This window comes from Bubalus bubalis, chromosome 5, assembly GCF_019923935.1.
Source record: "Bubalus bubalis isolate 160015118507 breed Murrah chromosome 5, NDDB_SH_1, whole genome shotgun sequence".
Lineage (NCBI taxonomy): Eukaryota > Metazoa > Chordata > Mammalia > Artiodactyla > Bovidae > Bubalus > Bubalus bubalis.
The window spans coordinates 29545758-29559208 of NC_059161.1; the positions used below are offsets into that span (position 1 = coordinate 29545758).

A 13451-nucleotide genomic window follows, 5' to 3' on the forward strand; every position below is an offset into this window, starting at 1 on the left:
TCCCTCTCCTTGTCAGTGCTTCTGCCTCCAGCATGGGCACATGCCCAACAGAGGACAGTTTTTCTTCTGACATTTTCCCCAAGTTGCACCACCAGGGTCTCTTGGATCTGCTTTCTCTGGAGAGCGGAGGACACCCTAGGACACAGAGCCCCAGCACTCAGGCCCTGATACTGCACCCCTGCCCCCTCCCAGGTTTTCAGAGAACAGGGGATTGACGGGGAGACCCTGCCCCTGCTGACGGAAGAACACCTCCTGACCACCATGGGGCTGAAGCTGGGGCCTGCTCTCAAGATCCGGGCCCAGGTGAGCACCTGAAAGGGGCAGTGGTCTCCAGATGGCCAAGGGGCAGCACGGAGGCTCTGCGTGGCTGCACGCCAGCAGCCTCACAGGCCCCATCGGGCCGTGTCTCCACAGGTGGCCAAGCGCCTGGGCCGCGTCTTCTACATGGCCAGCCTCCCCGTGGCTCTGCCGCTGCAGCCACCAACAGCGCGGGCTCCTGAACGGGAGCTCAGCTCGGGGGAGCAGCCTCTGTCCCCAGCATTGGCCCCCTCCCCCTATGGGGGGGTGCACCCCCCGGCCAGCCGCGCCTCACCCAAGCACGAGAATGGAACCATGACTCTGCTCCCAGGGCCTGCGGACCCCTCCCAGTCTCTGTGCTGAGCTGGTGTCAGACCCAGGCCTTCAGTGCCAGCCACTCCCAGGCAAAGGCCACCCCGCCCACAGCTTATCCCCTTTTTGTTTGGATGCAAAAAACAATTTTAAACACGACATTCAGTTTCCACAGACTCTGGGGGTGACTGCAGAGCCTGGTGCAGACCCTGGGGGTCAGTACTCTGCATCCCAGGAGCTGCAAATAAGCCAGAGACCAAGGAGCTACAGAGGCACGTGGCGCTGGCCCCACCGCATGGCTGCGTCAGCCCGCCCCACCGGGTAGGTGCATTCCCATCTGCCACCGTGGGCTGTGGTGGGAAGCAGGCCCCACGGTGGCTTACGGACGCAGCTCCAGGAACTGGACGGCATTTGGTACTTTCTGGTCTTTTATGTTGTAAAAATAAAGGCCTGTCCACCATCTACTGCCCTTTCACCCTGCAGGGGCGCTAACCTCAGGGCCTCCGGGCTCAGCCCCAGTGGAGAAGCAGCGCACCTGACTGCCTGGGGAGGCGGGAACCCTGCGCAGCAGCCCCCGCCAGACTCTAGGTGGGCAGCCTTCAGTCCTCCTCAGAGAGCTGAAGGTCCTGCAGCTCATCCTCTGGCCCCTGGGCCAGCTGCCACAGCTCCTGGGGGTCCAGCCCCGCCTCTGTGTCTGGGCGTCCATCTGCAGGGAGAGAGCACAGCTACATAAATTCTGCTTTATCAGGAAGAAGCCAGCCTCAGAGGTTACTCATCACTAATTAATCACAGCACTAATTAATTTATCGCTGCTGCTGTTGCAGAGACAGCCAGGATGGAGCAGCTGGCCCAATGTCCCCAGGGAGGGGCGTGGGCCCAGCTTAGAGCCAATGGCTCTAGCCACCCACAAGATCCCCCAAGGCAGCCCTGGGCTCCAGACAGATGGGCTCAAAAACCATAGCAGCCCTCACTCTGGGAAACACTTACCCTTTGACTCGCTGACTTCCTCCTCCCCGCTGCTACTGCTGCTGTCGTCCTCCTCCTCCTCCTCCTCCACTTTCTGCCATGTTCCTGGGGACCCAGGCATCCCTGGGAACCAAGCACAAGAGCCCATGGGAGTGGACCCACCAGCAAATGCACAGAGGTGGCTGCTAAAGCAGCAGGGGGGGCTAGGGGCACAGCCTTGTACCACACCTTCCCTTAGGTCTCCTTTGTTCAACTGGAGAGGACCCAGAACTGCCCCCAAAAAGTTGTGGTGGGAGGGGGTGACACAAGGCTTAGGGGCCTGTGTTCCAATTCCAGGAGGGCCCCCACCTCAAAGCCAGCCACATGGCAGGAGGGGTGATGACAAGCACCCTTCCTGTGGTTCAATGAGGTGGGAAGCTTGCTAGGCCCACCTGCTCCCAGGACCCCAGTACAAGCTGAAGTTCACTCAGGCCAAACCTCTCTTTGTGAAGTCTGGGGCATCATCCTCATCATCACTCTCCAGATCGAACAGGTCCTTGAATTCTGCCCTGTCCTCATCCTTCCTGTCCCCTACCTTGCGGCGCTTTACCTCTGGGAAGTTCAAATCTTCCAGCTGGAAGGATAGGGACCAAGAGCAGCAGGTAAGGGTGGTAGCCCACCCACCACAGCCAGAGCCCCACTCACATTCCCACTGATGGCTTTACCAGACCCAGTCCTGCTCCCCCTCGCCCCCCAGCACCCCTCCTCTAGCGTCCAGCCTACCCTCCAAGCAAGGACCCTGCCCAGCCACTTTCGGGACGATTAGTCAGCATCACCGGGCAGGATTCCTGGACAGCAGCCTCACCAGGCCAGTAAGGAGGCCACGAAGTGCCATTGAAGCGCCAACCTTCCTGTTCCCCCCAATTTCAGCCATCACCCCAGAATAGACGCAGCCCACACTGACAGCAGGGCAGGGCTGCAGACAGCCATGTCACTTGGCACGAAGCCATCCCCTCAGGTCACGCCGTCCACACCCACTGCTCAGGACCAGACCCAAAGACAGCTAGAGCTCTTCGCAGCCCTCCCTGCTGGTCCACAGCTGGCCCACATGACAAGGTTAGCCCAGAATTCACCCCACAAAAGTCCTAGCCCATCAGGCCTGAGAAGGGGCAGCAGATGCTCTGCCCCAGCACAGCCCTGGGGCCTTTCCTCCTGGGGGTCACAGGAGAAGCCCCCAGACTCTACCTGGCTCTGCCCACCATCTGCTGTCAGAGCAGCAGCAGCAGCTGGGGGTAGCACCCACCGACCCCCGCTCACATCCTCCCAGCCAAGCTCACATCCCAGAACCCCCGCCATACTCGTTCTTTGCCACTAATCTCCAGCTGAATCTCGCGGTCCCTCAGCTTTCGCCACTGGCTGTAGTACTTGGTAAGTGGGGTCCCCTCTTCTCGGGTTTGCTTCTCCCAGGCATCCTGTGTAGAAGTCCAAGGTCATGTCCCACCCTAGGCAAACTCCCATACACCAGCCATACACTGACTGGTGCCCCCAGGGCCTGGGCTCTGGCCCCCAGCTGACCACTGCACGCTGATCAGACACGCCGAAGGAGACTTTCTGGCGGACACTGCGGATGTGCTCTGCGTTCTCCTGCACCTTCTCGAGCAGCTGGCGTACCTGACGGCAGTAGTTGGCCACCTTGCACTCCCGGAGGAAGGATTTCAGCTGCAGAAGAAGAGGCTCAGCCTAGTTCCAGGCACAAGGCTGTTCTGTACCCTGTGTGCAGTGACCGCAGACAGGCAGGGGCGGGGGGTGGGGTGATGTCATGGGTTTCTGTGTTTCAGGCCTGGGGGACACTCCTCTGACAGGGGAGCCCTGGTGCACATGGTGTGGGGGGTTGCTGTGTGACCTCTATAGCCCAGCCCCCGGGGGCCTATGCAGGGCTGATGGGAGAATGTGCGCCAAGCCTGGGGGCCAGGCAGAGGGATGGGCAGTGGCGGGCACAGCATCCAACTACTCTCCAGGCTACATCCCACCCACTGCCTGTCTCTGTAAATAAAGCTGTACTGGCGCATTTGTTCATGCATTTCTGTGAGTTTTTTTGTCCTTCTTTCTGCGGGTAAGTTAAGCAGTTTCGAGAAACCATGTAACTGCAAAGCTTAAAATATTTACCATCTGACTTTTTACCAAAAACATTTGCTGACCCTTTTCCAGACCACGATCCCTGGGACTCAGACACAGCAGGTGCACACACACTATGTGTGGGTAGCCCCGCTCCACTCACCACCAGGCCCACGGGCACAGGCCTCCCTGAGACGGGAAGGATCTAGGCTGAGGGTGACAGACCTCCAAGTGGCCTAGAAGGAGCTCTGTGGAGGGAGAGTCCCCCCACCCCCACCAAGTATTGCCTGAAGAAAAGCTAAGGTGGACAGCCAAGGCTTCTTCCCGCCCCAAACCTCTCCTATTGCATCACCCAGCCCAAGAGCACCTGGAAAAGCATGCATTCAGACTAGCCCAACCCAGAGCTGGGGGGCCAGGTCCAGCCTGCTCAACCCCAGCACCTCCAAGCAACCTCATGGCTGGTCTGGACCCTGGGCTGTGGCAGGGTGGAGAAGTGCTGGCAGGTCCTGGGGTCCTCGCAGTACACCCATGCCAGCCCATTCAGGCTCCACACCCAGGGATCTAGCTGCCAGGCAGTGTCAGCAGAGACGCCAACTGCCCAGGCTCTGCCACTTGTCCCATGTGGCTGGGACTGCAAAGTCTCACTCTAGTTCCACATGAGGGGAGCTAGCCCATTAGGAGATGGTCTGGTCTGCTGAGGGGTCTGGGCCCATGGAAGCATCCAGGCGGGAGGCAGCGGGCACACACCTGCAGGACAGCGGGGAGCACCAGCTCAGGGAACGCGATGCTGTGGGCCTGACTGTGCAGGTACTCCAGGGTGAGGTCATACAGCTGCTCCACCAGGCCGTCCTGAGGTAGCGAGAGAGCGGTCAGCGTCAGGGCAGATGGGGGCTCAGGTTCACCAGGCTCCCCCAACCCCAGGAGGCCCACAAGGTTCAGCTCTGGAGGGCAGTGAGCCTTCTCCGGTCCATACTCATCAACCTCTAGGCACCCCACACACGATGCTCTCCAACACCCTGCAATGACCCTGCCCAGGGCACTCCCAGACCCTCCCAGAGGCCGGGCTCACCCGGTATGCCTTCTCCTGCAGGTTGACCTTGGACAGCTTCAGGATCACAGCGAAGTTGATGGGTCTGGAGCTTATGCGCCCCGGCCTCCTGTTGAAGTCAACCTGCTGGAAAATCTGTCCCAAGAACCTGTCAGCCCCCCTGCACACTATGGGACCCTGGGTCCCTAGAGACCCTTCTTGAAGCCAAGGACAAGACGCAGTGCCAGCCCTTCGGCCCCCAAACACAGCCTTTCCCCCCATCAGCTCGAGTTCCAGATCTCTGGTCCCCCAGAGTCCCTCTGCCACAGAGCAGGTCCCTGGCTGAGGGAGCAGGACCAGGGCAGGACCTTCATTTACTGCTGCTGCCCTCCTCCTCAAATGGGCCAGAAAACCTTGTGAACCAGCATCTGGAGACAAAGAAGGGTCCCTCCAGCCCGGGGTCGCCATCACTGCAACTTCCTCACCCACAACCGCACCCCCACAGCCTGGTCCTGCTCTCTAGCGTTTGGAGAGAAGCCTTTCCTGACCTGAGCTGTGTGCACACGTGTACACACAGATGCACATGCACAGAGACAAGCACAGGAACACATTTTGGAGTTAACGGGGCTTCCAGCCCAGCTCTGCCGCTGATACTGGCAAACACGCGGATCAACCCAAGTCTGTGACCTAAAACCAGTGCTCTCGGGCCGGCCCTGCAGAGCAGCTGTCCTCACCTGTAGTGCCACTCTCGCCCACCACGCAGAGTACTCACAGGCAGGCTCCATGCAGAGCAACGCCCTGACGACACCTACGTGCTATGTCATACCCATGTGCTATGGGCGAGGAGCCAGCACTCAGGACAGTGGTACCAAGGTGAGGGGTGATCAGGCCACATGCAACAGGAGGCATTTCCCCCGACAACCCTGGGCACAGGCTCACCTCGAGGATGAAGGGCAGCACTGGGATGAAGGTGCCCGTGCTCTCCGAGAGCAGTGTCAGGGCGCGCACGCAGTGCATGCGCAGCGGGTAAAAGCGGGCCGTGGGGACCAACCTGGGCACATGGGAAGGAGGGAGTAAACAAAGGCCCAGCCTCAGACCCTCCTGGCCCAGCTGCCCCAACCTCTCCCCACTCACTGGGCTCCAATCTCAGGAAGGGTTCTTCCCCAGCAGGGCCAGTGGCCACGCCTGCCCTGGACAAGTAAGGGCAGAGTAAAAGGTCCCTGCCGAAGTTGTAAGGACCTGCCTCTTTACTCCGTTACACGGGGACACACCCTCCCTGCCTGCCAACTGAATTTCATTTCAAGGCATGACATGGTGGGGCAGCGGAAGCCTCTGGTGAAAACCTTTCTTTCTTCCCTTCAGGAGGTCAGTGATGCCCTCTCCTGGCCACACATGGCTCCTCCAGTCTCTGCTCCCAGAGACCAACACTGAATATTCATATGCACACCGTGGCACATCACACCAAATCTGCTCTGTGCAAGAGGCCTGGGCAAATAAGCCCAAATTCCCTTCAGACTGCACACCACCTCCTCTGTCCTGTGACCCCGAAATACATATGTGTGCTGCATCCTCGACTAAGGTCACAGGCAACCAGAAGCCCAGCTGACAAGAATTCTGGAATGTAGGCACAAGGCCACAGACGGCCTAACCCCAGACCTTCCTCAGGTGCTGCCAAGTCACAGCACCACACCCTAGAGGCCCTAGTCACCAGGGGCACTGGCCAGACCCTCCTGGAAAATTAGCTCCTCCTGGCCTTCCTGGATACCTCCTTGGGTGACTCGACCCTATCCTGACCTCCAGGACAGCCTCCTGTATCCTTGTCCCCAGAAGGCCCTGTGTAACCCTAGCCCTGACCCCCCAGGACACCTATGTAACCCTGGCTCCTCCCTCCTTCGGCCCTCAGCGTGGCCTCACCCATCCCCGACTCACTTGATGCAGCCGATGACAACCTGGGATAGCGGGTAGATCAAGGGCTGCAGAGCTTCACTGGGGCAGACGGTGCTGAGGGCACGGCACCACAGGTAGAGGCAGTGCACGAACTGCCAGTTGTACACTGACTGGTATGTCTCCTGCCGGAGAAATCCACTCGGTCAGTCCCTGGGTCCCCTCTACTCCACAGCCCCCACCAGCAAGGCCCCTGCCCCGCCAAGGGGCTGAGCTGTCTCTCCCATGAGGCTCAGGGCCCACGGTGGGTCAGGCTCCACTCCTGCACACCTTCCTGCGTGTTGTCATGGCGTTGCGCAAGTGGATGGCGAGCTGGCGGATGTAGAGGAAGGCGTGCTGGTAGGCCACGCAGGTGTCCAGAGCCAGCAGCTCCGTCAGGGTCCGCTGCATGAAGTTGATGAGGGGCAGGGTGCTGGGAGAGGTGAACTTGCAGTTCCTCACGTACGTGATATACATTTGCTGCCGGAAACACCTCAGTCAGAGCTACCTCTGAACTCCTGGTGCCCTGTGCTCCCAACACGCAGCTCTAAGCCCCCTCCAGACAAGGCCTTTCCCTCAGAGCTGGCCTCAGCAGGAACCACAGCCCAGACACGTCTGCCGCAGACCCCTCTCCTCATCATGGTCCTGCTCCTTGAGTCCAGCAGCCCTGAGAAGGGTCTGCAGCGCAGAGGGGAAGGGTCTCACTGGGAGGCCTGCGACCCGAAGTAAAGAGCTGCAGTGTCAGTAACCATGGAATCAGGCAAGGAGCTACAGTGCCCTTGGCTTGTGAAGAGCCCCAACCACAAAGGCAGCCTGCCCAGCCCTCAGGTCAAGACTTTCAACCCAAACCCCAAGGGAAGACCTGGGGGCACCGCTACCTTGAGGACGGGGCTCAGGAAGACATCCTTCTTGTGCCGGCAGACCTTGACGAGGACCACAAAGGCCAGCACCCGCAGTGTCTCCTCACCAGTGCTCCACAGGACCACCATCCTCTGTGGAAGCGAGCTATCATCACCTGTCCTGGCCCCCTAGAGCCCAACCAGAGGCAGCCCTTCTCACAGTGCCCGGGGGAGCCACAAGATAGAGCTCCATCAAGGAGGAGCAAAAACACAGCACACCACCCCTTCTGAAGGCCGCACAGAGAAAACGGACCTGTCATCCACACGTATGCATGGGGTGACAGAAAGCTGGCCCACCACCAGGGCAGCCCACCCTCGAGTAACTGGGCTCTGCTACCCCGAGTGTGCTCACACAGAACCCCATGGGGCAGCACAGGTGCCGCCTGCTCACCGGCCAGCAGTGCCCGCCCCAGCGCACCTTTAGCAGCATGCGGCACTGCTTGGGAAAGGTCAGGTAGTAGGGCACAGAGCTGCCCACATGCTGGAGGACGGCTGCTGCCACTGTCACCTCTGCCACACAGGCCACCAGCTGGGGAGGAAGGAGAGGTCAGCGAGGCCCAGGATGTGAGTAGCCAGGCCCCCATGTGACTGGTAGGCCCCACCTCCCAGAACTGCACCTGGATGACGGAGCTCAGGTAAGCCTTGACATCCAGCCGGAGCTTAGCCCACAGCGGGCTACTGGACGGCTGCAGCACCCTGTGGAGAGACAGCATCCCCTCAGCTCAGGAGGCCACTAGGAGGCAGACGCCAGTGTCCAAAGCACAAGGGCACGTGGGCCCTGTAGAGAGACACCCCACCGCCCCCCTCCCCGACCATCTTCCCCATGACGTTCAGGGGCTCCTCCAGCTGGACAGACATGAGACACACTAGGACTCTCTCAAGGGTAGCCCCTAGCTATGCTTCAGGCAGGGTACCATCAAGCCTCAAACCCCCATCACACAGCCAGAGGGTTAAACGTCCTCCCTGTCTGAGCTGGGGCCAGCCACTTCCCCAGAATCTCCAGATGGACCTCTGGCCTCTAGCTCCCATATGGCTCATGCACCCAGTCTGCAGTCCCAGGTCTGACCCAGGCATCACAAACCAGAACCACAAGCTGGCTCCTTTGGGCCACTCTTTTGTCTTGTTGTTGGCCACGCCTCATGGTTTTTGGGAGGGCTCCTCAATCCCTGGGCCATGGACCAGTACCGGTCCACAGCCTGTTAGGAACCAGGCCTCATAGCAGGTAAGCAGTGGGCAAGCGATCTAAGCTTCATCTGTACTCCCCATCGCTTGAATTCTCACCTGAACCATACTCCCACCCCACTCCATGGAAAAACTGTCTTCCATGAAATCCATCCCTGGTGCCAAAAAGGTTGGGACCACTGGCTTACAGGGTCTTGGTCTCCTGACCAGAGACTGAACCTGAGCCATGACAGTGAAAGTGCAGAATCTAACCACTTAGACCACTAGGAAACTCCCTGGGTCACATACACTTTAGAGAGACCAAGCCACTTACAAATTAATTTCAGCAACAGTGGCAAATACTTCTGGAAGTTTCTCAAAGGCATCGTCCCTCAACACTCAGAACTCAGCACGTAGGTGTTCATTCTAACTGCTAAAGCACGTGAAAGAATAAAGGACAGGGGCCCCTGAAAGTCTGCTGGCTGATGCCAGCTACTGGGCACCTAAAGCCACAACCCAGGAGGCTGCGCCACCTCCTCCAGGACCTGCCATCCTCCATGGAGACTGCTCTGCGCAGGGTAGCGGCCCCCGTGGGAGCCCACACCCAGCACCACCTGTACCGCGTGTGTGCTGCCCACTCATTCGCTGCCTGGCCCCGTCCACCTTCACCAGTCTATCAGCTTCCCTGGTCCCCTCAGACAGAGCCACCTCCACATGGCCGTGCCTTCCTGACCCATCAGTCCAGCCCCCACCACCAGGAGACCTAGGTATTCCCATCCCCAAATCCTGGCCTCCCCCACCTCCCGTTCAGACGGTCACAGCAAGACCTCTCCCTGGAGGTTTCCAGACTCCTCTGAGCCCCAGTGTAACCCACAACCTGCCATGTCAGCTACTCATCTCTCCCCTCTGAAGCCCTTCTACGGCATTCTCTGCTCAAGCAACCTCTAATATGGAAGTCAAGGCCCAGAACCTGCATGGATGAGGCCCCTGCTTAGAGACACACACACACACACGCATGCACACACACACATGCCACAGAGCAAAAACCAAGGAGAGTAGGTGAGACTGATTAGTCCAAAGAAGAAAAGAGAGAATCCTGACCCAAGAAGATGGGGGACCAAAGCCAAGCACACACTCTGTAGCTGTTGAGGAATCTGGGCAGGGAGGAGGAAGGACAGAACTATGCCCATAGGGCCCCAAGTGTCCAGCCTCTGCCAAGAGCCCTGCCAAGAGCCTGGCTCTGTCCTCAACATCCTTCTGGGCCAGGTGGGGCCACTAGGTCCCAGCACCACTGCTGTTCGCAGGGCCGGACCCTGACCACATCCCTGTGCTGTCCTCTTTCCTCTTACCTGCTGCTGTCTCTTGGGGCTTTTCCGAACAACAGCTTCTGGAGACAGCCAAAAAGATCTCTGATGCAAAAGGTGACCAGAGCATTGAACACTGCAATGAGGGGTCCAGAGATGCCATTCTCAGAACAGAGGATCAAATAGAGAGCCTGTATCCCTGGTCCCCTTGCCCCAGCTCACCAGCACTGTCCGTGACCTGGAATTTGCTGGTCTCAGCGCCTTCCTCGTCTCCTTGGGTGGTGGCCACAGCCGCTCGGAACGCCTGTACAACTTCATGGAACAGCTTTGGTGTAAGGTTCTGCTAAAGGGGCAGAAGGACCCAGACATTGGGGGTGCGGTCAGTTGTGCTTGGCAAAGCAAAAGGCAGCTAGCTGGAGCTCCAGGAATTGCCTTGAAAGAAAGGCATCCCTCACCCATGTCTTCAGACCAAGAGCAGAGGTGGGAGCAGTGTTACTCAGCCACATGTAGGGAACAAAGAGAGTCCACAATCCTCCTGGAAGGGCCATAGCGGAGGGGTGGAGGTCCCGGATCCGAACAATGACCAGCTCCAAGTGGTATCTGGAGTTCTCCCTTTCTGTCCTTTCTTTTCCCTGCAGAAACCACTGCAAGGCCCTCAAAATGGCCCTGCCTCCACCAACTAGCAAAGACACAGAGACCACATCTTCCCCACAGTGGACTTCAGGGAGCCCTGGAGAAAAACTGAGAAGAAGGGTACAGGCAGAAGCCCTAGTTTCTGAATGAAGGGGAGAATGAAGTCCTGAGCCTGCACAGCCCCAAATCACTGAAATGAAGCAAGGGCAGACTTAGGGAAGGGGGGGGTCAGCTGCTTCCCACCCCCGCCACTTCTCACCTTTGCTGCCTGCTTCCATTTCTCAACCATGGCGAGGGTCACAGGGACAGAATCCCTCCTCTTCCCCTCAGGTCCTCTGGGGACCCCATCCTCCTCCTCCTCCTCCTCCTCTTCACTTGCTTCCTGTGCCAAACACAGGGGGTCGGGCTGTATGGGATGCAGAGACCACAAATATGTCCCTGTCCCCCACCAACTTTGCGTAGGGCCTCACTTCCAGCATGTTTGGCAGGGAGTGGAGCTGCTCCTCTTCATCCTCAGAGCTGTCTGAATCGCTAAAGTTCAGCAGGCTCTGGTCATTCTCCTGCAGGAACTTGTAGAACTCAGGGTCTTTGTCCTTCAGCCGAGAGAGCTGGTCCTTGTGCTCAGACGCACCACCTTTACGCCGACTGAGAAGGTGGGGGTCTTCAAGTCTGATTGGCAGCCACAGCCAAGGCCGAGGGGAGAGGGGTTGGGGTAGGGTGGGGGGGGATGTGGCTTCTCGTCCTCCTCAGAGAATCTATAAGATTTAGTCTGTTCCCTCCATAGCAGCTGCCAACAAGCAAGGCAGGGGGATTTCCACAGACTAAGTTTTCAGTAGATCTCTCTCTCTCCAAAACCCAAACTCATACACTCAACAGTCTCTCTACATGTTTCAATGCACTTGTTTCAATCCCAACACATATGACGCTGAACTTGGGCTTCCTCCAAACTTGCTCTGCCCACACCCTGCTCTTGGAGAACCCACTCCAGTATTCTTGCCTGGCAAATCTCATGGACCGAGGAGGCTGGTGGGCTACAGTCCACAGGGTGGCAGAATTAGCAACTGAACAATAACACCTCAGTTGTTGAAAACTCCCCCTTTCCAGGTACTTAGGTGAAAGGTAAACCCTCTCTGACTCTCACATTGAGCATGCAATCTGTCATGAGATCTCACCATCAATACTTTCAAAATTCTCATGACTCCTCTCCAGCCAGCAACATCTCTCAATTTCCTTGTCCATCCCTTCCCCTTACAGCTGCTCTTAGCACAGCAACCTAAGGGACCTATTCTGTTACCAGTTACATGACATTACATCACTACTCAAAACCCTGAGATAACTTCCGGCTGTACTGGAATGCAGGTAAAAAGTCTACAAGACTCTGCCCATCATCATGACTCCAGATACACCTGCTACTTTCCCCCTCATTTCTGCCACAGCCGTGCTCACCTCTGAGTGAGCACTCTCACTGCAGGACCTTTTCTGTTCCTGCTGCCATTCTTCCCCTACTGCTGCAGTTTACTCCCTCAGGTTTTGCTAAATTAACACCTCCTTAAACGCTCCCAGCTAGGATCCCTATTCTTTTATCTTTTTATCCCCTTCTGCTTTTCCTTCTTGTCTGCAGCACTTTTCGCTTCTACCACCCTACACACTGTCGTTTATCCAAGGCCGGGTAAGCTCTCCGAGGCTAGAAAAGAAGACTATCCTCCAACGTTGGCCCATCATCTGGATGACTTGACACAAAACAGACGCCCGGTAAATACCGATGGAGAAATAAATAAGCCGAAGGGTCTGGGGGAGGAGTCAGAAGTCCCTAGGCCTCAGTTATGAGGCGCCAAGAGTGGTAAGCACACTTCTGGTAGGGCGGGCCAGGAAGATTAAGATTAAGGGGGTTCGGCTTACACACAGCCCACGAAGGATGCTCCCACTCACCTGGCCAAGGGACTCCCACCTGGTCCATCCGGTTCCCGGGCTACCGCGCGCACCGCCTGCGTCTCCGCCTCTGGGGCTCCTTCGGGCTCCGATTCGGACTCGGAATCAAAGCCCGAGGCCAGAAACTCATCCACCGTCAGCTCCTCAAGGCGCCTGCGGGCCATGCCGTTGGAGTCACGACTCCCCACCAGCTCGGTGTGCCCAGTCCGGCCTCCCCAGGGACACAGAGAGGCGCAAGGGGAACCCCTTTGGACGTAAGCACCCTCCGAGAGGCTGGATAGAAGCCTCAACTCACCGCTTGCGGCTCAGCGCCGCTGCCATGACTGCCGGACCTCAACGTGCACCCTACTTCCGGTCCCAGCAGCCCTTGCGCCAGGAGAACTTCCTGCGGGCCGACCACGCCCCTGGCCCCGCCCCTTCAGGTGGCTTTAGGGTTCTACAACGGTGGCTGCGGCGGCATCTAGGCGGGAGGGCGCGTTCACATCTCTTTTTTTAGACGGGCGGCGCCCCTACTCCCAGGGTGGCAAGCGGGACTCGAGCTTCCGGCGCAGGCCTGGTTCTGTCACGGCTCCCGCACGCTTTTTTCTGTTGAGGGACGGACTGCAGAGCTCCAGGACCCAGCAGGACTGCGTAGGGCGGAATCCCGCTGTCCGCTTACAAATCTTTTTCTCCAAAAAAGGCACTAATAACGACATCGACCTGGCAGAAGGTGGGATTGGGGCCCGGGTCGCCCTCGCCCAGCCCTGCCCACAGCCTCCCAGAGCTCTGTCAACACATGCCAGTGAGGATGTCAATACATTGACCGCGGGGGGAAAACTGCATGAGGGTGAGGGGAACCATGCATCAGAGAAGACTCTTATACAAAGAGCTTTTCCAAATCAATAATAAAAAGCCAACAATCTAGTT

General features: G+C 58.2%; 2 protein-coding genes across 7 annotated transcripts in view; one reads left to right on the top strand and one right to left on the bottom strand.

The window, feature by feature from the left end:
- SAMD11 (sterile alpha motif domain containing 11) overlaps positions 1–1069 on the top strand; it is a 19887-nt gene extending 18818 nt beyond the window's left edge. For all 3 annotated transcript variants that reach the window (XM_044943990.2, XM_025285677.3, XM_025285676.3), the window contains 2 exons: positions 193–303; positions 415–1069. In XM_044943990.2, coding sequence (XP_044799925.1) covers positions 193–303; positions 415–660 — 357 coding nt within the window. In that variant the 3' untranslated portion in view covers positions 661–1069. The remainder of the gene's footprint in view (positions 1–192; positions 304–414) is intronic.
- On the bottom strand, positions 1020–13001 carry NOC2L (NOC2 like nucleolar associated transcriptional repressor). Of its 4 annotated transcripts, none has more exons than XM_044943993.2 (19): positions 12841–13001; positions 12546–12698; positions 11087–11261; positions 10876–10998; positions 10206–10326; positions 10029–10119; positions 8136–8214; positions 7937–8047; positions 7498–7611; positions 6911–7099; positions 6626–6765; positions 5636–5747; positions 4739–4852; positions 4417–4518; positions 3130–3273; positions 2913–3026; positions 2053–2188; positions 1597–1698; positions 1020–1315 (listed from the first exon to the last, which is right to left on the bottom strand). In XM_044943993.2, the coding sequence occupies exons 1-19, from the start codon at positions 12864–12866 to the stop codon at positions 1209–1211; spliced, it is 2253 nt and encodes a 750-aa protein (XP_044799928.2). In that variant the 5' UTR covers positions 12867–13001; the 3' UTR covers positions 1020–1208. The 4 variants fall into 4 exon arrangements, with proteins under 4 accessions (XP_044799928.2, XP_044799927.2, XP_044799926.2 ...); XM_044943992.2 differs by having other exon boundaries at positions 10206–10323; positions 11087–11285; XM_044943991.2 differs by having other exon boundaries at positions 11087–11285.
- Between the last annotated feature and the right edge of the window lie 450 nt (positions 13002–13451).

Bases quoted from the DNA above. Each gene is read 5' to 3' on its own strand.
- NOC2L (XM_044943991.2), bottom strand. From the start codon at position 12,866: ATGGCAGCGGCGCTGAGCCGCAAGCG. The intron at 8,215-10,028 runs GTAAGAGGAAAG...GTCTCTCCACAG, and splicing joins GCCCCAAGAGACAGCAGCAG to GGTGCTGCAGCCGTCCAGTA. The intron at 1,699-2,052 runs GTTTGGCCTGAG...CTTGGTTCCCAG, and splicing joins CCCAGACTTCACAAAGAGAG to GGATGCCTGGGTCCCCAGGA.